At 41.8% G+C, this 27,240-nt stretch overlaps 1 protein-coding gene across 4 annotated transcripts in view; it reads left to right on the top strand.

Moving 5' to 3' along the window:
• The window catches only part of STXBP5 (syntaxin binding protein 5), a 488,403-nt gene that overhangs the window by 366,686 nt on the left and 94,477 nt on the right, over positions 1-27,240 (top strand). For all 4 annotated transcript variants that reach the window (XM_089694278.1, XM_089694280.1, XM_089694279.1 and 1 more), the window contains 7 exons: positions 8,570-8,642; positions 10,667-10,814; positions 10,904-10,971; positions 14,132-14,172; positions 19,194-19,414; positions 22,949-23,118; positions 23,274-23,399. In XM_089694278.1, the coding sequence (XP_089550404.1) occupies positions 8,570-8,642; positions 10,667-10,814; positions 10,904-10,971; positions 14,132-14,172; positions 19,194-19,414; positions 22,949-23,118; positions 23,274-23,399 (847 nt within the window). The remainder of the gene's footprint in view (positions 1-8,569; positions 8,643-10,666; positions 10,815-10,903; positions 10,972-14,131; positions 14,173-19,193; positions 19,415-22,948; positions 23,119-23,273; positions 23,400-27,240) is intronic.

The following is a 27,240-nucleotide window of genomic DNA, read 5'->3' on the forward strand; positions in this document are numbered from 1 at the left end:
ACCCTAGACCATTCAGAGAATGAATCATTAACCACTACTCTCAATATGATCTTTTAGCCAGTTTTCTATCCATTTATATACTGATTTTTTCAAGCCTGTAGACTTTACCTTACACATTAGCTGTGTTTGGGGAACTGTGTCAAACACTTTTGCAAAATCCAAGTCCACAGCCACCCCTCTGTCCAAGGTTTTGCTCACCTCATAAAAAGACGTCAGATTTGTTTGAGAACTTCTGTCTTTCATGAATCCATGCTGTCTGTTGCTTAACCCCTTCACGCCTAAGGGTAAAACAAATCTAAATGCCTAAGCACAATTCTGCAACGTTGACATGTTAGTAAAACCGTACATATCACCACAACTACTTCGTACATCCAGGTGGATTATACCTTGTTTTTTTTCCGGACAAATTGGGCTTTCATTTGGTGGTAAATGGTAATGGATAGCTCCTAATTTTTTTTTTATTCAAGTAAAACTGGGCCAAAATAGTAAAAGAAAATCGTGTTTTTTTCATTTAGCTGTGTGTTTCTTGTTATGACCATAACCTACCTCCATAGAACAACCCAAAATAAATTCTCCAGCTCTTGAGGATTGCAGTGATACCATATATGTGTATGTTATTTGTTGTTTGTACCCATAGTACAGCCCAGAAACAATAGTGCACATTTTGGTTTTGTATTTTGTTTTTTTAAACACACTGACATTACCGCTAACTGACCTTTGACCCAAACACTAACCCTGATACTGAACTAGATCAAACCTTTATCTAGGCATTTTCTTTAGTTTTTCTTTTATTTATGTATCCTTTTTTTTATCTCTCTGTCAGGAGTTAGAGATACACAATGTATCTCTCCTCTCCATTCATAGAGAGAGAAAAAACAAGGGGGCCGGGCTGCACAGTGACTGATCACTGTGATAGCCAATCAGAGGCTATCACAGCGATCACGTGACCCTGAATCGGGAGTCCTGGGTCCCGATCGTTAAAATGGGACCCGGGGCTCTCAGTGACACCGCGGTCTCTGTCGCGCTCGGCACGCTCCCAGCACAAAGACAGGTACGCAAATATGCGGCCCCACGGGAAAAAAAGCCCAGTTCTGTGAGGCCGCATATTTGTGTGCCATCGGCGTCAAGGGGTTAAATAATTTTTTTTTCAGCAAGAACTCCTCTGTGGTCATTTATTAAACTCTCCAGTATTTTCCCTACTATAGAAGTTAAACTGGTATATAATTACTTGGTAATTATGCCAATTCACTGGTACCATGCCAGTCATTCGAGTCCCTAAAAATGAGAAACAATGGCTTTGAAATGGCAGAGGGCTGTCAAGTTAGCTGTATGGGGAACGCTGGTTTCTAACAGCCCTGACCCTGGTACAGCACATACCAGCATGCATCAGCTATCCCAGCATAAGGCAAAGTGCACATGGCGCTGCCTTATTTACCCCTGGACAAGTTTCAACACCAGAGGCTGTTTTAAAAATTTGCTGGGACCTGTAGTGTGCACAACTGAAAGCTTGTAAGGTGGCCTAACCTAATATTTAGTTAAAAAGGTGTTTGGTAATTTTACTTCCACTTCAAATTATTTAGCTACTTAATAAATTGTTGCATTTACCCCCAGAGGGGCTGCTGAGAATGACCCAGGTTTCCCTGTTCAGAGGCTGCCAGTCCCAGGCACCAGCTCAAAGCACACAAAAATCACAGGCTTAATCTGGGGGATATCTTTTTGTAGATTTATTGGATACACCAGCAAATACCGAAGGACTGACTTCCAATCAAAAATCCTCTAACAGCAGCCTTTACAGAAGCTAGAGGGGATAGCCAGTAATCTGAGACTGTGCGAGCAGTCCCGGTCCTAGCAGCAACCCCTGGCATTAATCCCAAAGGACATGTACACCTGGAGTCCTAAGCAAAGGCTTTACTCACAATGTCCAAGGACAATGTTCCACCTAGGTGAGAGAGAGTCTTTCTCCAGCCCAGGTTCCACAGATGATATCTCAAGCAAATATATTTAGATATCTTTAGATTAAAGTCCTTTCAGGCCCTTAGCCAAGCACATGCTGAGTCCTAGCAACAACTCTTCAATACACTGGCTGTCTCCCAAGGGCAGCAGCCCCAGGAGGATAACACTGCTGAACAGGCCTCCCAAACATTTATCCCCCCAGCCACATTCTGGGCACCCCTGCCTGAAGTCAGATAAATATTTAGAACTTCAGTGGCTGACCCTCCTACTGTCTGCAGAAGCTTTTTTTTCAGAGACAAACAGGAGCACTCCATAGGAATACCTGGCTAGACCTAGAAATCAGGATTGCTGCTCCGCTGAGTACAGCAGAGTCAAAAACTAAATTTAGATAGTTTAGGTAGGGCACTACATAAGTTTGTATTACAATCCAGTAAGAGAGCCTGATGCCATCAATCGATATTAAAATTACCACTTTCCTTAGGTGATCCTGCAGATGACATTTACCCATAAATGAAAGACCTAAGAAAGAAGATTCGGATACACCACCTTATCCTTGCAAGGAAAGGCTATGCAGCTGTGTAAAGCGTTTGAACAGTGCTAAATATATAGCCCATAAGAGAACATTTTAGGAACTGGGGATTATTTCAGTTTTCAAAACCTTTTTAATAGTTGTAAATGCATTTAAAGCTGGATGAGAGGCTGGTGCTTTCATTATTGGTTAGGGTTGTCTGTCACAGATGGATGCTTTGTAGAGAGTGGCATCTGTAAGCTGGCCATGGCTATCCGTATTTTCATAGGTGACACTTGCACCATCCCCATCCATAGACATTGCAGGGTACGTGTGCAACCCATGCTTTATTCTGCCTGGCATTGCATTTAGATTGTGTTTTAAGGTCATTCCTAGTCTGTTACACCAAAAAAAAAAAAATGAAAAGAATGCTTGAAGGGGTTCTGACGATAAACTTGGAACTTGTTGTTTAAACATGTGCTAATTTATGATATTAACCTAACAAACTTAATACATCTAGTTGCTGGCACTTCACTGAATATTAATACATCAAAGTGTTCATATAATGGGTTGTAGAAATTTAGTAAAATGTATTGATGCCATAGTACAAGGGAGCCATCTACTGCTCACACAAGTAATTGCTACATTTTTTTTCAATACGTATATGTGGGGGATAGATATAGAGAGAGAGATAATAATTTTATTTATTTCTATACAGCAGATATAGAGAGAGAGATAATTTTATTTATTTCTCTACAGCAGGACAGTCTGCTGTAGCACAATATGCATGTTACATTTTGACTGCATAATCTGTGATTTGCAAACCGCTATATAGTTACTATTTCATTGAATATAAACTGAATGTACTGTCAAGTCAGACCTTTTCACTACATAGTTGAAGAAAAATTTACAGCCATGTGTCTAACAATTTGTGTTAATACTAATGAAGAATTATATTGGTTACTTTTGACACTAAATTGCTAAGTTATTAAACTGGGTTTTGTAATTTAAGAATTCTGCTCTGAATGAAAACTATATAAAAAAAAAAAAAAAAAAGCTTCTTAGTTAAAGAAGTCCAGCCAAATCTTTTTCGCTTTACTACTCCTATGGATCACAGGAGTGCAGTTCGTTCTTCACTCCTGTGACCTGCTTTCAGTTGACGGCAGCCTAAAATCCGCTGCCGGCTGAAGTCACTGAGCCATTCCAGGTTTGAAAAAATCCCGTCCATTTGGTCGGGATCCACCCAGAAGCCTGGACCGGCACCTGGCTCAGCTTGTCGGCAATCCGCCAAGAGCTTGAGTCGACACCTCCCACCTCCTTCACAGGCCAGCGCACCAGTGAGCGCTGGAGGGGCAGAGTAGTGGAGTTTGATCCCTCAGTACTCACTTTAGAGCTGGTAGGTACCGATGCATCCACCAAGGTGAGTATAAATGTTTGTTTTATTTATAAAGTCCATACTTCTTTCTTGAGGAGATCCAGTCAATTTTGTGTTTTGCAAAAAGTTAGCAGCTACAAAAACTATAGCTGCTGACTTTTAATAAACACACAACCACCTGTCCCTAGGTCCAGCGATGTGCTCACCCGGCGGTGTCCCTTCTCTTCCGGGTGCCGGCATCACAACTGTGGGCACTGCGCATTCTGATTGATCCGGCAGCCTTCTGGGAACTCTGAAGGTTTCCTCGAGACTGTGGGAGGCAGGAGGGGGGCTGAACTTCTGCCTCACTTTGATGCAGCGAAATGAGCCGGAACTGGGAGCAGGTACCTGTCAGAATCAGGTACCCACACCCCCCCCCCCCCCCAAAGGTGCCAAATATGGCAGTGGAGGAGGGAGAAGACAAACAAGCGGAGTGGAACGCCGCTTTTGAGGTCGCTGCATAAGGTGAATATCTCTTAGCATAGCTGGCAAGTTGTGTAACCTCCTTCCAATTGCATGGGAAATCCTGGTTACATTTAACACTTTTCTGGTTTATTTGGAGCCCTTTCCAAGCCTTGTTAAAGTGTCAGTTCACTTTTACTGGAAAGCAATTGCTGACAGTAAAAAATTGATTCCAGGATCATGGGTACAGCTACAGCCATGATCCTGGCATAGCCGCTTGCCGTCCAAGAAATAAACATTCCAGAGTATACCAAGTAGTTTAATTCGTACCCCAGCACTTGCAGTTTACAATGTTCAATGCTACTGGCTCCTGTTCTCTATGGGAAGTTAACAGTGGACAGTGCAGTCTTGAGCCAAGCTGTTAGCTTAGAAAAGGAAGTGGGAAGGAGGGGGGAGCCGGGCTACGGGACAGTTTCTATTGATGTACACAGTGTAGGGAGACACGACTATAGTTCCTGCATACAAGGGTGGCTCCATAGGACTCTGCAAGAGAGAGGAACTCTCCTGATCTAGGAAACCTAAGGCAGCAATCATGGAACTATGTTAAAGTGTAACTAAAAGCAAAATTTTGCAAGGCGGCAATGCTCCTCTTCAAAATCTTTTCGTAGACTGATAAGGGAGCATCGTCTCTTCGACGCCTGGCGGATTAAACACCCCGTTCATAAACAATTCACTTTCTACTCCACCCCTCACCGTAGTTACTCTCGTCTAGATCATTTTTTCATCTCTGCCCCACTGCTTTCACTTCTGGTTTCTTCTGAAATCAACCCCATCACTTGGTCTGACCATGCCTCTTTGACTTTAAACCTTTTTTTTCCTCCTGTTATACCCAAACCATGTCATTGGCGCCTTAATGAGACCTTTCTTTCCACAGACCATTTTAGAGATGAACTGTCGCAGGGACTTGATACCTACTTTACACACAATGTTGGCTCCGTTGCCTCTTCCTCAACTCTGTGGGAGGCCCATAAGGCGGTCTTTCGAGGACTCTGTATTTCTATGGGTTCTCGTTTAAAAAAGTCCTCGGCGAGTGCTAGGGCCTCTCTTATACATCAGCTATCTTTTGCGGAACGACGGTTACTGGCCAAGCCGTCCATTTCTGGGCTCCAGAGGGTAACATCTCTACGGGACCGAATTAAAGTTCTTGACTCCAGTAAGACTGCACAATCCCTCCTCTGGGTTAAGCAGAAATTTTATGAATTTTCCAACAAACCCCATCGTATGTTAGTCAATCGACTCAAAGCTCAGTCCCCTTCTACGATGCCCGACCTTTTAATACAGCCAAATGGAAGCCCTACCTATGACCCTCGGGATATGGCAACCCTTTTTGGCTCATTCTATGGGAAACTGTATAACTGTTTGACCCCAGACCTTCACCCGCCCCTCACACAGTCATTGTTTGATAATTTTTTTGACCCTTTGTCACTTCCGAGAATATCACCTTCAGACATTGCCACCCTTAATGCTGACATTACGCTAGAGGAATTACTGGACACAATTAAACATCTCCCTTCTCGTAAAACCCCGGGACCGGATGGATTGCCCTACTCCTATTATAAATCTTTTATTGGTATTCTGGCACCTCATCTCCTCTCTTTTTATCGAGATCTTTTCAAGGGGTTCACACCCCAGACTGAATTCTCCCGTGCATATATCTCGGTTATCCCTAAACCCAATAAGGATCACTCTATTGTAGACAACTACCGCCCCATTGCCCTACTTAATTCCGATTATAAGATTTTCACTAAAATTTTGGCCAACCGACTGTCCGGAATTATTTCCATACTCATACATAGGGACCAAGTGGGCTTTGTACCTGCCAGACTTGCTGCAGATAATACCAGGAGATCTATTGATCTGGTTGACTTGGTTAACCGATCCTCTACCCCTGCTGTGTTATTGAGCTTAGATGCTCAAAAAGCTTTCGACCGTTTAAGTTGGCCTTATATGTTCATGGTCTTGGAGAGATTTGGTTTTAGAGGCCCATTTGTAGCAGCCTTGAAGGCCCTTTATTCATCCCCCTTCTCGCAGGTCAGATTAGCTTCTTTTCTTTCACTTCCCTTTCAGATGTCAAATGGCACACGTCAGGGTTGCCCACTCTCTCCCTTGCTGTTCATTCTTTGTCTGGAACCATTAGCCATCGCCATCAGGTCGAATCCGGATATTCGCGGGATACAATCCCACTCCCATGAGTACAAGTTATCGTTATTTGCAGATGACATCCTCCTCACACTTACGAGCCCCCACACCTCCTTACCGATTTTGCATGAGACTCTGAAACAATTTGGGGCTATATCAGGCTACAAAGTCAACACGTCCAAAACTGAGGCACTCCCAATACATGTTCCACCTGCTGTTCTAACCTCGCTTCAGCAAACCTTTCCCTACCGGTGGTGCACCCACTCTTTAAAATATTTAGGTACTAATCTTCCTCTTACCAATCCATATACGAGGCCAATTTCCCCCCACTATTTATAGCAATTTCTCGCTCTCTGAAACATTGGGATACCTTGCCCATCTCTTTCCTCGGACGCATCAACGTCTTAAAAATGACCGTGTTACCCAAACTTTTATACCTGTTTGCAACTCTCCCCGTCCCCGTTCCTATGTCCAAACTTCACTCCCTTCAGAAATCTTTCCTACATTTTATTTGGCACAATAAGCGGCACAGGATTGCACGTTCTGTTCTGCTCTCCCCGCGTTCTAGGGGGGGATTGGGGGCGCCGGATATGATAACATACTACTATGCAACTCACCTTCGTTTTCTCATGTCATGGTCCACCCACCATCCTCCCAACACATGGACTGAGATCGAATCATTGCAACTGTCCCCAGCTCATCCATGTTCCCTCCTTTGGTCGACCTCAGCAGTGGATGTCTCTTCCTTCCGCCACCTATTCCTTGGTCCCATGCATTTTTCACTGACTGTTTGGCAGAAATGTAAGGCTAAATTTACACTGGCCTCTGATTGCTCCCCACTGACAAATATCCTCTATAATCCTAATCTTCCAGATAATATGGCCATGTCCCGGATGTCTCTTTGGGTAGTAGCTAACCTTTTTCAATTGCGTCACTTGGTACACCCGGTGACTCGTAAGTTACACTCATTCCCGGATCTTCAGAAAAAGGCTCCTCTACCTCCTCATCACCTATATATATACCTTCAAATACGCCATTTTTTTTCTACCTTATCACCCTCATTGATCCTGGGGAAGCCTACTCCCTTCGAACGTTTATGTATACAGGGTCCCCACCAAAGGGGTATTCTCTCTAATACTTATAAACTCCTTATGGATGCCCCCCCTTTATCCAGTGACACTCACCTTTACATGCGTAGGTGGTCTCAATTTGTACAACGTGATATTGATTTATTAACGTGGAAGAAAATCTGGGAAAATGCATCTAGATCTTCTGTCTGTGTGGTTTTTAGGGAAAATATATACAAGATCATGATGTTATGGTACAAAACACCTGAAGTTCTTCATGCTTATAATCCGAATGCTTCTCCTGCCTGCTGGCGCTGTAGTAGAGATCTTGGTTCTCTCTACCATATCTTTTGGACATGCAGCTCCATTGCCCCTTTTTGGGAAGAGGTCCGCTCCTTGTTGCAATCGTTGTTGCATATCTCTCTCCCATTTGACCCACTGCATTTTTTGCTGGGCTTGCCATTCCCGGGTCTACCTAAACCAGCTAGAAAACTTGCTGTACATGTTCTGACCGCGGCCAGGAGAAGCATTCCTATGTGTTGGTTATCTTCTACTCCCCCTTCATTGCCGATTTTGTACAAACTTATTGCTGATGTAAGACAGATGGAATATTTGACTGCATTACATAATTGTTCGTTTGCTGTGTTTGAGATGATTTGGCTCCCGTGGGATACCTTCATTTCCTCTATGCCGGCCCAAAATGTAAGACCCTGATTACTTTCGCACTGTTATTATATGATTCCACTGGTCCTGATCATATGTAGTTTTACCATCGATGTACCTTTCTGATATGCTTTTTTTTTTTTTCCTTCTCTTTTTTTAAAAAATATACTGTTTGTACTCACATGAAAACCAATACAAAATTGGTAATACAAAAAAAAAAAAGCAAAATTTTGTATAAATAATTTCACTGCCCTAGCAACCTGGTAACAAATGAAAGTCTTCAAAACATTAAAATCTAAAGATATAACATTTTTAAGTGTTATAAAATAACATGATATTCTGGTTTTTTTTCTTGCCTTACAGATTTCCAGGAACCTTATGCTGTTGTTGTACTTCTAGAACAAGATTTAGTAGTTATAGATCTTGCACAAAATGGGTAAGATTTGGATAGGCGCCTTCACATATCTATGTATACCTTGTGATGGAAATAATGTTTCACACACTTTTCACCCAAAAGGAATGTGTCACCTAGGATTTTGGAGGTCTGAATACTCATTGGCATCCTATATTTCTGGGGGACTCCAAAAGATGGGAATCATGACTCTGCCTGTCTGAGTCTCACTCTTATGCTGCAAAATGAGTCTCGCTCCTTCCTCAGTTCCTCTATTGTTAAAGTAACACTCTGAGAAAAAAGGTGCACCCACTGAAAGGAACATGACAGGCAGGTGGACCTTGAAATTCATGTTCAAATGTCTAGATACCCAGGGCCGGCGCTACCACTAGCAAAATAGGCAGCTGCCTAGGGTGCAGCTGACCCTTGCCTCACCTCTTGCTTCTCCTCCTTGCCCCCCAGGCTCCCGGTGTCCATCTCGGAGTCCCAGAGGGAATAGGACCAGGGTATGACTGTTGGCTACGAAGTTTCCATCAGATGCCAGCTCATTGTCCTGGCTGGAGAGAGGGGAGGGCGTGCTGATATTCTGATTGCTGCTCGGGGGGGGGGGGGGGGTTGCACTGGTCCTCTTGTAGAGGTCCCAGGCACACAGAGTCCTGAACAGTAGGGAAATCCAGTTGTGAGGGGGATCAGGGCAGGAGGAGCAATCGCAGAGCTATTCCCTGTGTCTTCTCTCCCACCGGCTTTCAGCTGCTGCAGGGAGAGACAGACACAGGGCATCATTTCTGTGATTGCTCCCCCCGCGGCACTTAGGGTTGCCACATTTTTCAGCCTGTACTGAGCAGTTGTGGTGGTCTCTGTGGGTGGAGGTTCCCCAGGTGTCCCACTACCACGCACTGATCCGTGCTGCTCTCCACGGTGACCTGCACTCCCCCCTCCTCTTCCCGGGCAGCAGCTGGCTGATGGCCGTGCCACGCTCCCAGGGGACAGGTTTCTGCTCTGTACATGAACATTACTCTGCTGTTCGGGGCCAGTGTGAAAATGCCGAGACAGATGTGCTGAAGAAGACCTGGCCCCGGAGGATATACAGTGCCAGAACCCTGGATGTGGTGAGTGGAAGCTGGGGCTGGCTATGAGCTGCAAAGTGGACCTGTCACCTTCTAGCTGTTGTGAAACCAGAACTCCCAGTGTACCCTGGCAGCTTCTGCTGGATTTCTGCTTCCACAGAAGCTGGGGTGACCTGTCTGGGATTCACCTGGACAATTCAGGTTTTGAATTGCTTGTCCAGGTTTTAGTCTGCCTGAAACCTGGATACATTGTTCAGACCAGACCAGAGGCATAGCTTCAGGGGGCAGGTGCGGCTTTCCTGTCGCACCTTGACAGGAGGGGCGGCATTTACTAGAACTATTCAACTGTATTTTCTTCCTACAGCAGCTGAATGTCATCTTCTCTTCCTCTCCCTCCCACCAGCATTCAGCTGCTGCAGGAGGAAAATACAGGGGAATAGTTCTAGTAAATGCCACCCCTCCAGTCCAGCTTCCTCTTCCTTCTGCTGCCCCTGACCCCCTTTATGCTCCCATGGTCTGCTCCCTCCCCCCCCCCCCCTTTCTTCCCAGCCATCAGAGCAGGTATAGGGAGCTCAGTGACTAGTAGGTGGCAGAGGAACACCGGTTAACAGACTGTTTTTGGGGGGGTGCAAGTAGCTGGTCTTGCTTAGGGCATAAAATAATCTAGCACTAGCCCTGAAGGTAGCACAGCCTATTAAAGATATAAAAAGCTGGGGAATCAATTCGCCAGAATCTGTCAAAAACTGAAATACATGTATAGAATGAAATGAACCCTCACTGCATATTGAACCTCCCTATTGATCAGTGAACTCGCCCATCACCAAAGGACCAGCAGGAAGGAACTGGGCCAAACTCCACTTTTACAGGAAATGTTCGTATCTGCATAGAAATTCAGCTGCCTGCATCTCTGCAGCTACTTGTATATATTTTTTTTTATGCCCAGATTTGTGATAGGATGATGTAAGTATATTTAAAAGCAGCCTTTTTTACTTTTTACTGCAGATATCCTATATTTGAAAACCCTTATCCACTGAGCATACATGAGTCACCTGTAACATGCTGTGAGTACTTTGCAGATTGCCCCTCAGACCTTATCCCTGCACTTTATTTTGTTGGGGCCCGGCAAAAACGACAAGGTTATAGTAAAAAGGTATGCAAGAAATCTGACAATTTTTAAAAATTCTATATATGTTTATATATAAAGACTGGTAGTTTTTATGAGCTGTTTTTATTTTACAGGAATGGCCTATCAGTGGTGGCAACTGGGGCGTTGGCACACAGAGTTATCCGGAGATAATAATCACAGGGTATGTTGCAAACAAATAAATGGATATCATCCCTGACTTCTCAGTTTTGTGAAATTATTTGCTCATATGTGACCTACTTAAAACCACCTTTATCAAGATCTATCCCATTTAACCACATTGCCTGTCGTACACTTTCACCCCCTTCTTGCCCAGGCCAATTTTCAGCTTTTAGTGCTGTTGGACTTTGACAATTGCGCAGTCATGCAATACTGTACCCATCTGACATTTTTATCATTTTTTTCACACAAATAGAGCTTTCTTTTGGTGGTATTTAATCGCCACTGGGTGTTTTTCAAATTTGTTGCTCTTTTTTTGTTTATAGTGCAAAAAATAAAAGTTTTTCTTTCTAGTATAAAATTTGGCAAATGGGTAATTTTTCTCCTTCACTGATGTGTGTTGATGAGGCTGCACTGATGGGCACTGATGAGGTGGCACAGATAGGCAGCACTGATGAGGCGGCACTGGTGAGCATTGAGGCACTGATGCTGCACTGATCTTCAGCAATGATGGGCACGGACTGGTGGCACTGCTGATCAGGGCACTGATAATCATTGCCCTGATTATCAGTGTAGTTCTGCTCTGTGACATTTGCCGGTTACAGCAGTACTTTCCTCACGTTGTGACAGCATGAGGAAAGTGCTGCCGATAACTGGCAACTGTATTTACTTTGATCTGCTTTTGTCTTTGGCCTTTTACCTAGTCATGTGATCAGCTGTGTTCATAGGACACCGTGATCACTGACAGCATTGGGTGTACTCCACTGAGGGCGCATTCTGGGGAGGACATCATATGACGCCCTCCCAGAGCTGGACAACCATGTTGTAGCTGTCATACGGCTATAGCGCGGTTGTAAAGTGGTTAACTAGATTTTGTCCAGTCAGTGTTTTTTGTCTGGCGTGCAATCAGAAACAGTAAGGATTGCAGGAGAATAAACCTTTTGTACAAAAAAAGTTTTAAACATTTGTTTCATTGAAGGGGACAGCTCTGCCATGTATCGCCTACTGGGTATAGGGCCATCTGCAGGAGTAGGATTTTAGGTACAACTAAAAACAAGACATCCCATGCTGGTGGCCAACTTTGCCCCCTTCTCATCTCACTGTGGAACAACTGTTATTTGGAAATTCATGTCAAGCAAGTCACTGTCTGGTTAACAGGCCAGGTAATATCCCTAGAGAATTAGAAGCTTCTACCTTTTCCTGTCCAGATGCACTCCAATAGATCACCAAGTGCCTCTTGGGCTTTTCAGCATCAGACATCTGTTTCCCAGATTGCATGCCTGCCTGGTCTTTTATTTAGATGTTCTCAAAGTTTTAACAGGTCTGTACTCTTCACTGGTACTTATCCCACCATACCTTCAGCATCACTTAAAATTTTACTTCCTCCTCTTCCTTTCTCCATCGAGGTCCCTCAAGTTTCTGTTCTTGGACCTCTTTTATTCTCGATCTACACCTCCTTCCATGGATCAATTGATATCCTCCCATGGCTTCCAATACCATTTCTATGCTGACGACACCTGAATCTATCTCACTACCCCACAGCTCACTCCATCTCACAGCTTGTCTTCACACACATCTAGAGATGTAAAATTTCTGGAAATGTTGAAGCCGTTGGGATAAAATGAGTTTCTCCCTTCCCCCCCAGAAAAATTGGAAAAACAAAAGTGTGGAGTAGTTCATTTCATTCCATAAAGTATTTTTTATGTCTTTTAGGGCACCTCTGGCATTCCAGGATGTTTTGTCATCCTTTGTAGCATTTGGAAAAGAATATTTCTTCTCACAATATTTGCAAATTGCAGCTGTGTTCTCGGCAAAAATTTCACTGTGGAAATGTTTAAAAACTCTAGATGTTTCCATGCTTTTTTTTTTTTTTCTGCTTTTTTTTACTAACCGACATATCAGCCTGGATGTCGCACCACTTCCTCAAACTCAGTCTATCCAAAACCGAGCTAATAAGATTTCCTCCTCCTCTATGTGCCCCTTCCCCTTGTAAAGATTTATGGCACAACCAACAACCCATCCCCGCATGCCAAGATGCTACGTGTTATCCTGGACTGTAAACTATCTTTTTGGCTCCACATCCAATCACTGTCCAAAGCTTGCTGCCTCAAACCATGCAACATCTTCATAATACGCCCTACATCCTAACCAATGACCTCACAAAGCTTCTAATTCACTCCCTGGTCATTTCCGACCTCGCCTACTGCAACTCCCTCCTTAGCTTATCTCTACATAGGCTATCCCCGCCCTTCAGTCCATCATGAATGCTGCTGCCAGACTCATCCACCTTACCAACTGTTCTGCTACTCTCTGCTGATCCCTGCACTGGCTTCTGCTCACCCTACAAATTCAATTCCAGATACTAACTTACAAAGCCATTAACAACTCTGCCCCCATCACTAACCTAGTCTCAAAATACCAACCAAATTGTTCTCTTCATTCATCCCAAGACGATCCTACTCTCTAGCTCGCTTGTCACCTCTTCCCATGCTTGCCTCCAGGACTTTTCCTGAGCCTTTCCCATCCTTTTCAATCCTCTTCCTCAATCTGTCCAACTGTCTCCTTTGTCTACTTTTAGATGATCCCTAAAGACCCTTCTCTAGAGAGAAGCCTATCCTGTATAGTGGATGGATTGATGTATAGTATGGAGCAACTCCTGTCTAGTATGGAGCAACTCCTGTCTAGTATAACAGGAAGTTCTATTTTTTTAGATACTTTTACACTCTTCTAGGTGTTTATAGCTCTGAAATGGAAGCAAGGTACCTCTCCATCTAATTAATCTCTAAATCACATCAGGGAGATGTGTAAGTCAGTGGAAAGCCTAACATTCAAAGTAAAACCTTAGCTAAGCAAAATAACATATAGGAGCATTGGGGCCTGTATATATCTCAGAACTCACCTGGGCAGCATCTTAGAATACCATCTAATCCCCCCCCCATTCTTTCTGCAGTTTCTTAGTGCACCCAGAGTGTCCTATATATCGCCTTCCCTATTTCTTTTATCTTCTTTACTGAAAGGAAAAGACTGATTTACCTTTTCTCCCATCAGCAGTTTAATTCAACTCTTTTAACCAGGATAAATTAATATTTGATTATTTTCTTCCATGATGTTTTCTGCTAATATGAAAACACTTGTGTTTAATGATTTTTTTTTTTTTTTTATAGTCATGCAGATGGATCGATCAAATTTTGGGATGCTTCAGCAAGTATGTTTCAATATTTGAATTGTTAACCAACTAACAGTGCCTGTTTTGCAGCCAAGTACCTATATGTAGAATTTATCTAGAAAAAGTTTTGGGGGGAAAAAAAGCAAGATGACATACAGGCAGAAAGTCTGGCAGTGTCTGTCCGTTCAGTACAAAAACATACTTTTTCCTATTTCTTTCTACAAATTCCTACGCAAATAACATGCAGTTCATTAAAAAAAATACAGTCCTCTTGTAAAAATACATAGCAGTCAGTGTCACGTTTGTAGCCTGTTTGTCTTATAAATGTATTTCCTATATGGATGAGTTAATAAACACCAAGAACCATCCATGGGCACCTTAAGAAATGAAACGAAGCATAGAGGGATAATCTTCTTTATAACACTTTTATGTTATGAAAAAATATAACCATTCTAATTATGTGCTCAACTATACCTATAGCCAAATCCTTTTTTTCCTTTTTTGGGGGGGCTGTCTTTATATTACTGGGGGGGGAATGATCCTTTACAATGGTCACTTCTTAACGTAGTGTTAGGGGAAGCGTTGGACATGGGTTATCAAAATGACAAGACAGGGCAAACGACAGCCTAAGCTTTTCAGGGGCCACACAGTTCCCCTTCACTAGAGCTAGATGGAATGGCAGAATGTTCACAGTAGAACATCAGCACTGACCGATGTTTTAAACATATTCTGTCTGCAGATCAATCTGCTTAGGTGTACTTTTTAGTCCTTTTACCATTCTGCCATTTCACCCAGCTCTAATGAACAGGGATTGTGTAACCCTGAAATACATTCGCTGTCCTTTGCCCTGCTACTTGTAACCAGCTGAAAAGATTTTGGACTCCTAAGGATTTTTCACTTGCCGTTTTTACGTATTGTACTTGGCAATGTTACGTCAGAGAATCTAACCCTTCTCTACTCCAAAAGCAAAAGTTTTTGCCTAGGCAAGTACTTTATAGTGTATTTACAGCCAGTGAGTCAGTCAAGGGCTGGAACCATTTCAGTTTTTACCATTCTCTGTGGACGTCCTTAGGACATTTCCTTTCACTTCCTGTTACCATTACAGGAAAATCTAGGACACAGACTGAAGGGAAGGGAAAAGTAGACCCCTATTAGTTTTTTGTTGCTGTCTCTGTCTCCATTAAAAATATTTTCTCACCTGTCCAGGTGTTCAAGTCTGTCATTAAAAGGTGATCAATAATCTCCCTACTAAAAGCCTGAGCAATAACAAAAAGAAAAAAAAACTGAAAGTGGTTCTAACCCTTCTGCTACCTTTTTATTAAAGTTTTATTTTGTAATGCATAAAAAACGTTTCTAATCTATAGATTTGAATTGAACACGTACATTTAATTATACATGTACATTGTGACTGCCATATTTGCTCATTACATACAGTTAGGTCCATATATATTTGGACACAGGCACAATTTTAGTTTTTTTTCAGGCATTTACCAAAACATATTCAAGCTATAGTTATATAATGGATATGGGCTAAAAGTGCACACTCTCAGGTTCAGTTTGAGGCTATGTACATCCAAATTGGAGGAGTTTAGGAGTTACAGCTCTTAAGAGTAGCCATCACCCCTTTTGCAAGGGACCAAAAGTAATTGGACAATTGAATCAAAACCAGTTTCATGGCCAGTTGTGGGCTACTCCTTCGTTATTTCTTCATCAATTAAGCAGGTATAAGGTCTGGAGTTTATTCTAAGTGTTGTATTTGCATTTGGAATCTATTGCTGTGAACCTACATCATGCGTTCAAAGGAGCTGTCCATGCAATTAAAGCAGGCCATTGTAAGGCTTCAAAAATTAAACAAATCCATCAGAGAGATAGCAGCAACATTAGGAGTGGCCAAATCAACAGTTTGGTACATTCTGAGGAAAGAAGAATGCACTGGTGAGCTCAACAACATAAAAGGCATGGATGTCCACGGAAGACAACAGTGGTGGATGATCGCAGGATCCTCTCTATGGTAAAGAAAAACCCATTCACAACATCCAACCAAGTGAAGCACAGTCTCCAGGAAGTGGATGTTTCATTGTCAGTCTACAATCAAGAGAAGACTTCACGAGAGCAAATACAGAGGGTTCACAACAAGGTGTAAACCATTCATAAGCCTGAAGAATAGAAAAGCCAGATTAGACTTTGCCAAAAAACATCTAAGAAAGCCAGACCAGTTCTGGAAAAGCATTCTTTGGATGGGTGAAACTAAGATTAATCTATACCAGAATGATGGGAAGAAAAAAGTGTGGAGAAAGCTTGGAACAGCTCATGATCCAAAGCACACAATGTCATCTCTAAAACATGGTGGAGGCAGTGTCAGGTATACTGTCAGCCCAGATTCAGCCAAATGCAGCAAAGTTTATTCTACGGGGATTCACAGTACAGATGGACAATGATCTAAAACACACTGCAAAAGCAACCCAGGAGCTTTTGAAGGAAAAATGGAATATTCTGCAATGGCTGAGTCAATCATCTGGTCTCAACTCAATTGAGCATGCATTTCACTTGCTGAAAGCAAAACTAAAGGCAGAAAGACCCACAAACAATTGAAGACAGCTGCAGTTAGAGCCTGGCAAAGCATCAGAAAGGAGGAAACCCAGTCTTTGGTAATGTCCATGGGTTCCAGACTTCAGGCAATCATTGTCAGTAAAGGATTCTCAACAAAATATTGAAAATGAACATTTTACTTATGATTATAATAATTTGTCCAATTACATTTGAGCCCCTGAAAATTGGGGGACTGTGTATAAAAATGGTTGCAGTTCCTAAAATATGTAATTGATATTTATGTTCAATCCCTTGAATTAAAGCTGAAAGTCTGCACTTCAAATTCATTTGGATTGTTTCGTTTTAATTTACATATGAAAATTGTGCCCGTGTGGAAATATATATGAACCTAACTGTATATTGGCTTTGCTTTGTTAATTTCCGTGTTTGTCTATGGTCAGAGAACTATAAATCATTGTTTGCTGGAAGTGATTGCTAAATGGACAGTCATTACATTTGCATATGTATATGAAAGATACAATCCAGTTGTAAAAAAAAAAAAAAAAATTAAAAATGCAACAAAAACTAATATCTGGTAAACACGACATAGCTTGAAAAAAATGCTGTGTTCAAAGTAATTAATTTTTCAAAGTGCTTCTGTGCCTACAGTAAAGCATGTATATTCACCGGCCACTTTATTAGGTACTCCTGGCTAGTACCGGGTTGGACCCACTTTTGCCTTCAGAACTGCCTTAATTTGTGGCATAGATTCAACAAGGTGCTTGGAAACAATCCTTAGGTTTTGGTCCATATTGACATATTGGTCCATACTGAGTTACTGTTGCCTTTCGATCATCTCTAACCAGTCTGGCCATTCTCCTCTGATATCAGCAAGGCATATTCATCCACACTACTGGCGCTCGCTGGATATTTTCTCTTTCAGACCATTCTCTGTAAACCCTAGAGATGGTTGTGTGTGAAAATACAAATAGATCAGAAGTTTTTGGAATACTCAGACCAGCCCATCTGGCAACCATGCCATGTTCAAAGTCCCTTTAGTCCCCTCTCTTCCCCATTCTGATGCTCGGTTTGAACTTCAGCAAGTAGTCTTCACCACATCTAGATGCCTAAATGCATTGAGTTACTGCTATGTGATTGGCTGATTAGCAATTTGTGTTCCCAAGCAATTGAACAGGTGTACCTAATAAAGTGGCCAGTGAGTGTATATTCCTAACAAACACTAATCTTTAAAGCAAGCCCTCAACCTCTGTATCTGTGGGTACTATGATGTAGTTTATTCTTAAGGCTAGGTTCATACTTGTAGGCTGGTTGCGGGTGCAGGAATCGCACCTTTCTTTTCCGCACCCGAAGCTGAATCACGCTGCTCGTGCAGGGCTGCCATCTAATCTGAATGGCACCCCCACACATCTCAGCCTGCAGCACCTTTGTGGTTGCAGAAAGCATAGGGAAACTACATGGTCAAAAAGACCATGTGGTTTCCTTGTGGTCGTGTTTTTAAAAAGGTGCATGCACCTATTTTTCTATGGGAAAGGTAGCAGAGCAGCATATTCAAATGAATGGGCTGCCGTTCCCGAGCAAAGACAGACCGCACAGTCTGTAATAGTGTGAACTGAGCTTTAAAGCAGAGTTCCAGTTCAATAAAAGTCATCAAAAGCTGTAGCTGTTGACTTTTACAATAGACTCTTACCTGTCCCTTGGTCCAGCGATGTCCTCAGCATTGGCTGGTTTCACTGGCTTTCTTTTCGCCTTGGCATCTTCAGTGTGAGCACCCAGCTGTGACAGCTTGCTGTCACAGCCGGGTGCCCATTGCGCATGCGCGAGTAGCTCTGTGCTTTTGTGAATGGTCCTGTAGTCTTCTGGGACCTGTCCCAGAAGACTATGGGGAGGGTGGGGGGAGGACAGCTTCCGCTCGCCTTAGGCAGGGGTGGCCAACTGTGGCCCTCCAGCTGTTGGTGAACTAAAAGTCCCATCATGCCTCTGCCTTTGGGAGTCATGCTTGCAACTGTCAGTTTTGCAATGCCTCATGGGACTTTTAGTTCTACAACAGCTGAAGGGCCACAGTTGCCCACCCCTGCCTTAGGCGAACCCGGCGGAAGTGGGAGCGGGTACCTGTCAAATTTGGCTCCCCAAAGGTGCAAATCCTTAATGGGAAGTGGGGGACAAAAGTTTAAAGTGGAACTTCCTCTTTTGGGTGGAGCTCTGCTTTAAGGTCACAACAGAGAAGATAGTGTGTTCTAGTCAGTTTATAATAATGTACAAGAACCTGTCAATGAGGTTTTAGAACGATGATTTTTTTGCTTGTTGAGAATATATAAATGCTGGACTGTGCTGCATTGTCTGCGTACTGGTGTACTTTATAGGATATTTCTACAATCGGTAAAAAACAAGTGTGTTTTTCCCATACAGTGGCAGAGAAATGACCCAGTTAGACCCTTCCTCCTCAGCAATTTGTTCCAGAACCTCTTGAGTGGATTTTAGTGTACCCATTTATGTCATCTTGTCTTTTCTAGTAAACTTGCAAATGTTGTACAAATTAAAGACAGCAAAAGTGTTTGAGAAATCTCGAAACAAAGAGGACAAGGCAAGCACGGATATCGTTGATGAGGATCCTTATGCTATCCAGATGATTTCCTGGTGTGCTGAAAGCAGGATACTGTGTGTGGCAGGTGTTTCAGCCCATGTTATCATCTACAGATTCAGTAAACAGGAAGTGACAACAGAGGTCATCCCGGTAAATATTGTTTTTGGTTACATCCTTTTCTTGTAGGACTGATAGCATTTCAGTGCCTGTCTAAACTACAAATGGTATTCATGTGTTCATGAAAAATATTGCTCGACTGTCTTTTACATAAGCTGTTGCTTTCATTTGAGTATTCGTCTGATGATGCTTACCTTAACTGTGCAACTTAACCACTTGCCCTCCTGAGGATTTACCCCCCTTAATGACCAGGCCTCTTTTTGCTACTCGGCGCTGCACTAATTCAACTGATAATTGCGCGGTCATGCAATGCTGCACCCAAACAAAATTTACGTTCTTTTTTTTTCACACAAATAGAGCTTTCTTTTGGTGGTATTTGATCACCTGCGCGTTTTTTATTTTTTATTTTTTGCGCTATAAAAAAAAAGGCTGACAATTTTGAGGAAAAAAACAATATTTTGGACTTTTTGCTATAAAACATGTCCAGTAAAAAAAAATTTAAAAATCAAATTTCATCATAAATTTCGGCCAAAATGCATTCTGCGACATGTCTTTGCTAAAAAAAAAAAACGCCAATACGTGTAAATTAATTGCTTACGTGAAAGTTAATAGCGTTTACAAATGGCGGGAAAGATACTGGGATTTTTAATTTTTTTTGTTTATACTAATAATGGCGGTGATCAGCGACTTATGGCGGGACTGTGGCGGACATTCTGACACTGGGGGGGAACTGACTTGGGGTTACGGACATCCCCAGTGACACCAATACAGTGATCAGTGCAAAAAAAAAAAAAAAACAGACACTGTACTAATGGCACTGGGGAGGAAGGGGTTAACTTTTATTTACTGAGGATCAACTGTGTGAGGGGAGTGGTTTACTAGGGGGCGGGGGTGTGTACTGCACGGGGGACATGCTGAGCGGGAGAAAGAAACTCTTCTCTCCGGCTCAGCATGTCAGGAGCTGACAGGGAACTGACAGAAAGCAGAGCTACTGCAGCCCTGCTCTCTGTCAGTGATTGCCGCTAATCGGCGGGACACAGCCGGTAACGACCGGCTGTAACCCGGCGACTGACATCTGCGGCCGTGATCGGCGGGACAGGGCGGAGGCGCGCCTCGTGCGCGCCCCCTACCTGTTTTGCAAACACACGTTTTAAACCGTGGTTTTGCCCAGCCGTGTCGCCCTGCCAACATATTTCTACAGTGGCTGGGCGGCATGTGGTTAAGGCTATATTGTGTACATATACACATAGAAATATTGTGTTCAGCACAACTTCTTTTGTAAAACTTAACGCTAGATAAATGTAGCAAAGTGATTGAATTTGCCAATTTGCGTTGCTCCAATATGATCTATAGGCCTGGGGGCCTGATGTTTCTCTTTACTTGCCTTGATCCGGCCATTGGGTCACTATTCCTTCCACTGATACTAGGTACTATTCCTTTCACTGATACCAAAGACAGGGCACGGTTCCTCCCACGGTCGCCAAGGATGGGGCACAGTTCCTCCCACGGTCGCCAAGGATGGGGCACGGTTCCTCCCACGGTCGCCAAGGATTTTTTTTTTCTTTCTTTTTTCTACTCCCACTGTCCACCAATCCTATGGCTTTGTTTACTCCCACCAATGCCAGGGCATTTTCTGTTCCCACTGGCCACAGTCCAGCCCCCCTAATGTTTGAAGGGCAGTAAACTGGCCCTTTGTTTTGAAAGTTCGGAAACTCCTGAGCTATAGCATAGTAAATGTACAGTGCAGTGGAGTTCAGGGTCACTAAACCTAAAAGATCACATAATTTAAACAAAATGCTATAAATACACTAAAGTCTAGTACACATGGGCCAAATGTTGGGCAGCATCAGCCAGTTCAATAAAAACCGTCTAACAATTGGCCTGTGTGTAGGGCGGCCGGTCTGACAGAAGCTCTGCCTCACGGTCTTTCCTCTCACATGCTTCCTTATGAAAGTTTGAGCGAGAAGATAATGTGTATACCCACCGGCAGCTCTGTTTGCCAGTGCAGGGGAACTGGGGGTCACATGAATGGGAGCAATACTGCATCAAAAAAGGTACAAAACCAGCAATATTTTTTTACTTTTGGGGCATATCAGGAAGGTTGATTGCTTAGGGTTGCAGTGGCTCTTTCAAAGCATTGAGGCTGTGCAACCACTTTAACTGCTTTATAGTCTGCGGAGAAGTCCACAGCATGGCTGTACTATCTGGAAAGTGAGACTGGATCAAAAGATTGGCCTAGAATTATTTGGCAAATACAAAAGTTTATGTAGATCAAAGCAGAAATGAAACGAGCGCTGGATAAAAACACAGAAAGCGACTAGCATGAAAGGCAAACACCAGGAGCCTCCAAAATATAAATGTAAAAAGAACATGCAGCGCTAATAGAGATCAATAATATATGTATCAATGGTAAAACATACAAAGTGTTATAGCGAGCACCACTAGTGCACCGTCTAAACGTTCACAGATTATAAAAGCATTAGGTATCTCCAGCGAGAGTGTTCTTGTGATACATAGTGCAAGCTTTCAAAGCGAAGTGGTGAAAAAAAATTTGGTGACTTCCGTGACCATATTCCTTCCACAGAAATGAGTGTAGATTGCACTAACCAGAAAGCGCAATGATAATGCGCATTTGAGTGTTAACCAACTCCTGGTCACAAAAGTTTATGTATTTATCTTTTTGACTGACGCTCAGCTTTAAATGCATTTCTTATGCTAATCATGCAAAGGAATACTTTCCGTAAATGATGCCGTAACACCTTATGAGTACCTTGTACTTGTGTTTTTTTTTTTTTTTTTTACCTTTTGCAATTTTAGTTAGAGGCACACCTTATAAAATATCCATACGCAATGCAGATTTTCTTCAGAGATAAAGATACTATATACTGGACACTCACCATACCTACATCCACTAATATAGAATTTCAAAGCATCAACCAAAACTATTTTGAAAGAAAACTGATATTTAGACGGTCAACAATCGCAATATATCTCATAAAAACCTATGTTTACAAAATGTTTAAAAAGAACCTTGTTGGTTCTAAATAAAAACCATGAAGTAATGTACAAAAACCTATACTAAAGAAATCACACCTCTAACTGTCCAGGATGAAAATGTCATAAGCTCAAATGTATTGTTCCTAAATGACTCTTCACAAATTGTTATAAAATGCATTAAAATATAATTGTAAATTGGAGCTTCTTTTCTATAAATGGCAGTGCATTTCACAGCCTCTGGCTGCTTTTCAGACAAGACTGCTTAGTATGAATACACTAAATATAAGTAAAAAAAAACAAATAGAACATTAGGTGCAAAGGTTTAAACCATTAGATTGATGTTATAATGTAATACTAAAAATATTCTTACATGGCAAGAGAATCTGTGCATCTGCTCTGTGTTCACATTAGAAGCTCCAATGCTTTCAGAGCAAAGTTGCAGAAATAGTTAAGGTAATACTGTAAAATCTTACAATCTTAAAACTTTAATAAATTGCTTCTATCTAAAATATATTATGTGTGATTTCTTTTTCATTGGTCGTTATTTAGTATCTTATTATTTGCACCTAGATGCTGGAAGTGCGATTGCTTTATGAAATCAATGATCTAGAGTCTCCAGACATTGAACAAGTGCCAACTCCCAGTGGAGGACCCAACCCACAACCCATTGTTCTGCAGTCTCACCCATCCACAAGTAGTAGTTCTTCTGATGGTATCCGTGACAATGTACCTTGTTTAAAGTAAGTCATTTTAGTTATCCTTGCCTTTCATTTTCTAAGAGCGGCAAAATTCACCTTTTGCCTTGCTCTGTCAAGAGTCCTAGTACAAAACTTGCTTGTGGGTCTGTGGTTCTAGGAGTGGTATAAGCAATTGTTTATATAATTTTTCATTTCAGAGTTAAGAGCACTCCTTTAAAACAGTCAGCTGGCTATCAAGTAGAACTGGTGATACAACTTGTGTGGGTCAGCGGGGAACCTCCTCAGCAAATAACTAGCCTGGCTGTTAACTCCTCCTATGGCTTGTAAGTTTTTTATTTTTATCTTTTAATTGCCCACCGGCTGTGTTATTACTGGATTCTTATATCAATAGGAGAGTTTGTTGCACCCTTACTTTTTAATCTATTCATCAATTAAACAGCATAAGTCACAAATTATAGCAAAATTTGTTAGGGTAGAAAACGTGGCTTAATTCTTGTTTTCTAGTATGGAGAATGCGGAAGTGAGACTGTAGTTATGAATTGCTGGTGGCAGATACTCAGCAGGAATTGGGAAGACACAAACACTCTCAATGATCTAGTGTTGGTAAAGATCAAATACTTGGTTTTGGCCATCTTTTATTATATGGGCCAACTTGTTTTCAATTTTTTTATTTATTAAAAAATCCTTTACAATCTTTGTAACTAGTTGTTTCTATGAGTTTAACCACTTGACCTCCAGAGGATTTACCCCCCTTAATGACCAGGCATCTTTTTGCTACTCGGCACTGCACTAATTCAACTGATTGCGCGGTCATGCAATGCTGCACCCAAAAGAAGTTTACATCCTTTTTTTCACACAAATAGAGCTTTCTTTCGGTGGTATTTGATCACCTGTGCGCTTTTTATTTTTCACGCTATAAACAAAAAAAGGCCAAAAATTTTGAAGAAAAACTATATTTTTTAATTTCGGCTATAAAACATATATAGTAAACTCAAAGTTAGTTATAAATTTAGGCCAAAATATATTCTGCTACATGTTTTTGGTAAAAAAAAAAAATCCCAATAAGTGTATATTGATTGCTTTGTGTGAAAGTTTTATAGCGTCTACAAACTATGGTACAGATACTACAATTTACACCATTTTTTTGCTATACAGCGCTGCACTAGTTTAACGGACAATTGCATGGTCATGCAAAACGGTACATAAATGAAATTTACATCCTTTTTTCCCCCACAAATTGAGCTTTCTTTCGGTGGTATTTGATCGCCTGTGCGGTTTTTATTTTTTGTGCTATAAAAAATAAGGCTGACAATTTTGAGGATAAAAAACAATATTTTGGACTTTTTGCTATAAAACATGTCCAGTAAAAAAAATTAAAAAATCTAATTTCGTCATAAATTTCTGCCAAAATGCATTCTGCGACATGTCTTTGCTAAAAAAAAAAAAAAAAACCAATACGTGTAAATTAATTGGTTTACGTGAAAGTTATAGCGTTTACAAATGGCAGGAAAGATGCTGGGGTTTTTAAATTTTTTTTTTTCTACTAAATGGCGGCGATCAGCGACTTATGGCGGGACTGCGGCGGACATTCTGACATTGGGGGGGTACTGACTTGGGGTCACTGACATCCCCAGTGACACCAATACAGTGATCAGTGCAAAAAAAAAACACACTGTACTAATGGCACTGGGGAGGAAGGGGTTAAGTTTATTATTCAGGGAAAGGGTTAACTGTGTGAGGGGAGTGTTTTACTAGGGGGCGGGGGTATGTACTGCAGGGAACACCGCTGATCGGGAGAGAGAAACTCTTCTGTCCCGATCAGCGTGTCCTGAAGCTGTCAGGGAACTGACAGAAAGCACAGCTACTGCAGCTGTGCTCCCTGTCAGCGATTGCCGCCGATCGCCGGGACATAGCCGGTAACGACCGGCTGTGACCCGGCGACTGACATCCACGGCTGTGAACAGCGGGACAGGTAGGCCGGCGGCGCGCCTCACGCGCGCCCCCTACCTGTTTTAAAAACACACGTTTTAAACCGTGGTATTGCCCAGCTGTGCCGCCCTGCCGCCGTATTTCTACAGTGGCTGGGCGGCATGTGGTTAAAAGCCATATAACCTGAAACCAAAAGAAAAATTGTAAACATGTTGTTATTGCCTTTAATATATGTAAGCAGTAGTACCTACTTTTGTATTGAAAATAAGATCCAGTCTGTGCCACCATGTCAGGAAAAATGTGGTGTAAAGTACTTTTTTTTTCCTTTACTAGAAAGCAAGTCACTTGTGTATTAAATTTTGCTTCCTCCAAAACCACCATGATATCCTCTGCTTTGATAATGTCTTAAAAATAATGGAATTTATTCTTGAACAATGTTTAAAAACCTCTTATTCAGAAATAATTGTTTGATCTTTTAAGCGCACCAGGGGGCAGGGTATGGACATTTAAGTATTTGCATAGTCTTAATGGGCAGTAAATGTGCTTTAAAACAAGCCATCAGTTGACCTCTGTAGCTGCAGGCACTGTGAGGAAATTCTCAAAATTCACAGTAGAAGCAATGAAATGGCACAAGTCTGTTCTCTGCGCTTTGCTCTCCCCCCTCTTCCTGTGCATCTGCTCTGTGTTCACATTGGAGGTTCCAGTGTTGTTGAGTCACTGCGGAGGAGGAGGACCAGCGTGAAGTGAGCCACTGAAAGAATAACTTTAACTTCTGCAACAAATTGAGGATAAATTGCTCCATAGTGTCGAATCTGCAAAGCTCAGTGAGGGCTTGTTTTAAAGATAATTTACTGCCTGTTAACCTGTTAGCCTGGCCACATATTCTCTTACCCCACCAAACAGGAATCCATCCTTTTTCTATAGACATGAAAAGTGGCCCCCAACTCAGGAAATAGTTGCCATTAAGTTTGGTATTGATTTGAATAGTTTTATTTTTTTGTTTGTAATTATTTTATTAGGAAATTTTAGATTGTTGTGTGTATGTGTTGTACTTCTGTTATCAATACTAAATTTTAAAGAACAAGACAGCTACATCAAGCTGATACTTTGTCTGCAGTAATTATGTAAGATTAACATGAACCCATTTTTGGTCAGTGGCATGGTTTGTTGTAATTCATCTTAATGAGTGGTGTGCAGAGCAGCTGAATGCATCAGGCCATGTAACAGTCTTTAGACTTAGATTTAAATCACTTCTGGCAAATGATTTCCTTACTTCCCATCTGTCTTGTCTCTTTTTAATTGACTGATTTGTTTACAGTATTGAATGAATTCCTGAACAAAATCTGGCAGAAAATCTTTGTTCTGTGTAACCACTCATTTACATTTCATTTATACAGTTTACAGCCATCATTAGGCATTCTTTGAGATTCCATCCTTAAATAAATGTCTTGGAAGCTTTTACAAATAAGGTTCATATAGTTACATAGTAAAATTAGAATTCAGTTATGTAGTGCTTAGCATGACCTTGCTGTGGTCAGGAGTTGGATTTCTATCAGGATGTAATTTGCATGTGTGTATGGTTTCCCTGTGTTTGCATGAGTTGCTTCAGTTTCTTCCAACTAACTGGTGGAATAACTGTACTGTACCCCAAAACAATCTAATAAGCATTATTTGCATTCATTTTGACCCAAAAAAACAAATACATTTTTTCTTTTTTGAAAAATGTTTTCAAGAGAAATTGTGTTGTGCCCAGAAAAGTAGGCAGAGGAAAAAGACAAGTCACCAGTATGGTCTGTGGTCTTCCTGCCGCAGCTAATATTTTCCTGATTACTGCCTAACCATGCCTATTTTTGCATAATTTGTGTGGAGGTGGCTATCTTGGTAGAGACAGGGCTTTGCTTTCTCATGTCATAGCCTCCAGCAAGAGCAGGGAGCAGCACTGCAGTGACGTCACCAAATCTCAGGAGAAATTCCATTCAAAAAGTACTTTTTTCAGGGTAATGCATAGGCACAAATACCATTTCCACATTTTTCCCTTTCACTGCCACAACAAATTATTCTGAGCATCTGGTTTACAGCATTTGCATTTTAAACCCTTCCTTTATAGTTAGGGAAGTTTTTAAAAGCTCTGCAGCAGGAGTTATAAAAACTCCAAAGTTATCCTTTAAACTAATCCATGCAAATGTGAGTTTTTATAAAGTATTTGGTACATAGATTACATTGTATACTTTTTTT

The sequence above is a fragment of the Staurois parvus genome, unplaced genomic scaffold (assembly GCF_062004578.1).
Source record: "Staurois parvus isolate SC_StPar_1 unplaced genomic scaffold, SC_StPar_1.0 ptg000657l, whole genome shotgun sequence".
Taxonomy (NCBI): Eukaryota; Metazoa; Chordata; class Amphibia; order Anura; family Ranidae; genus Staurois; species Staurois parvus.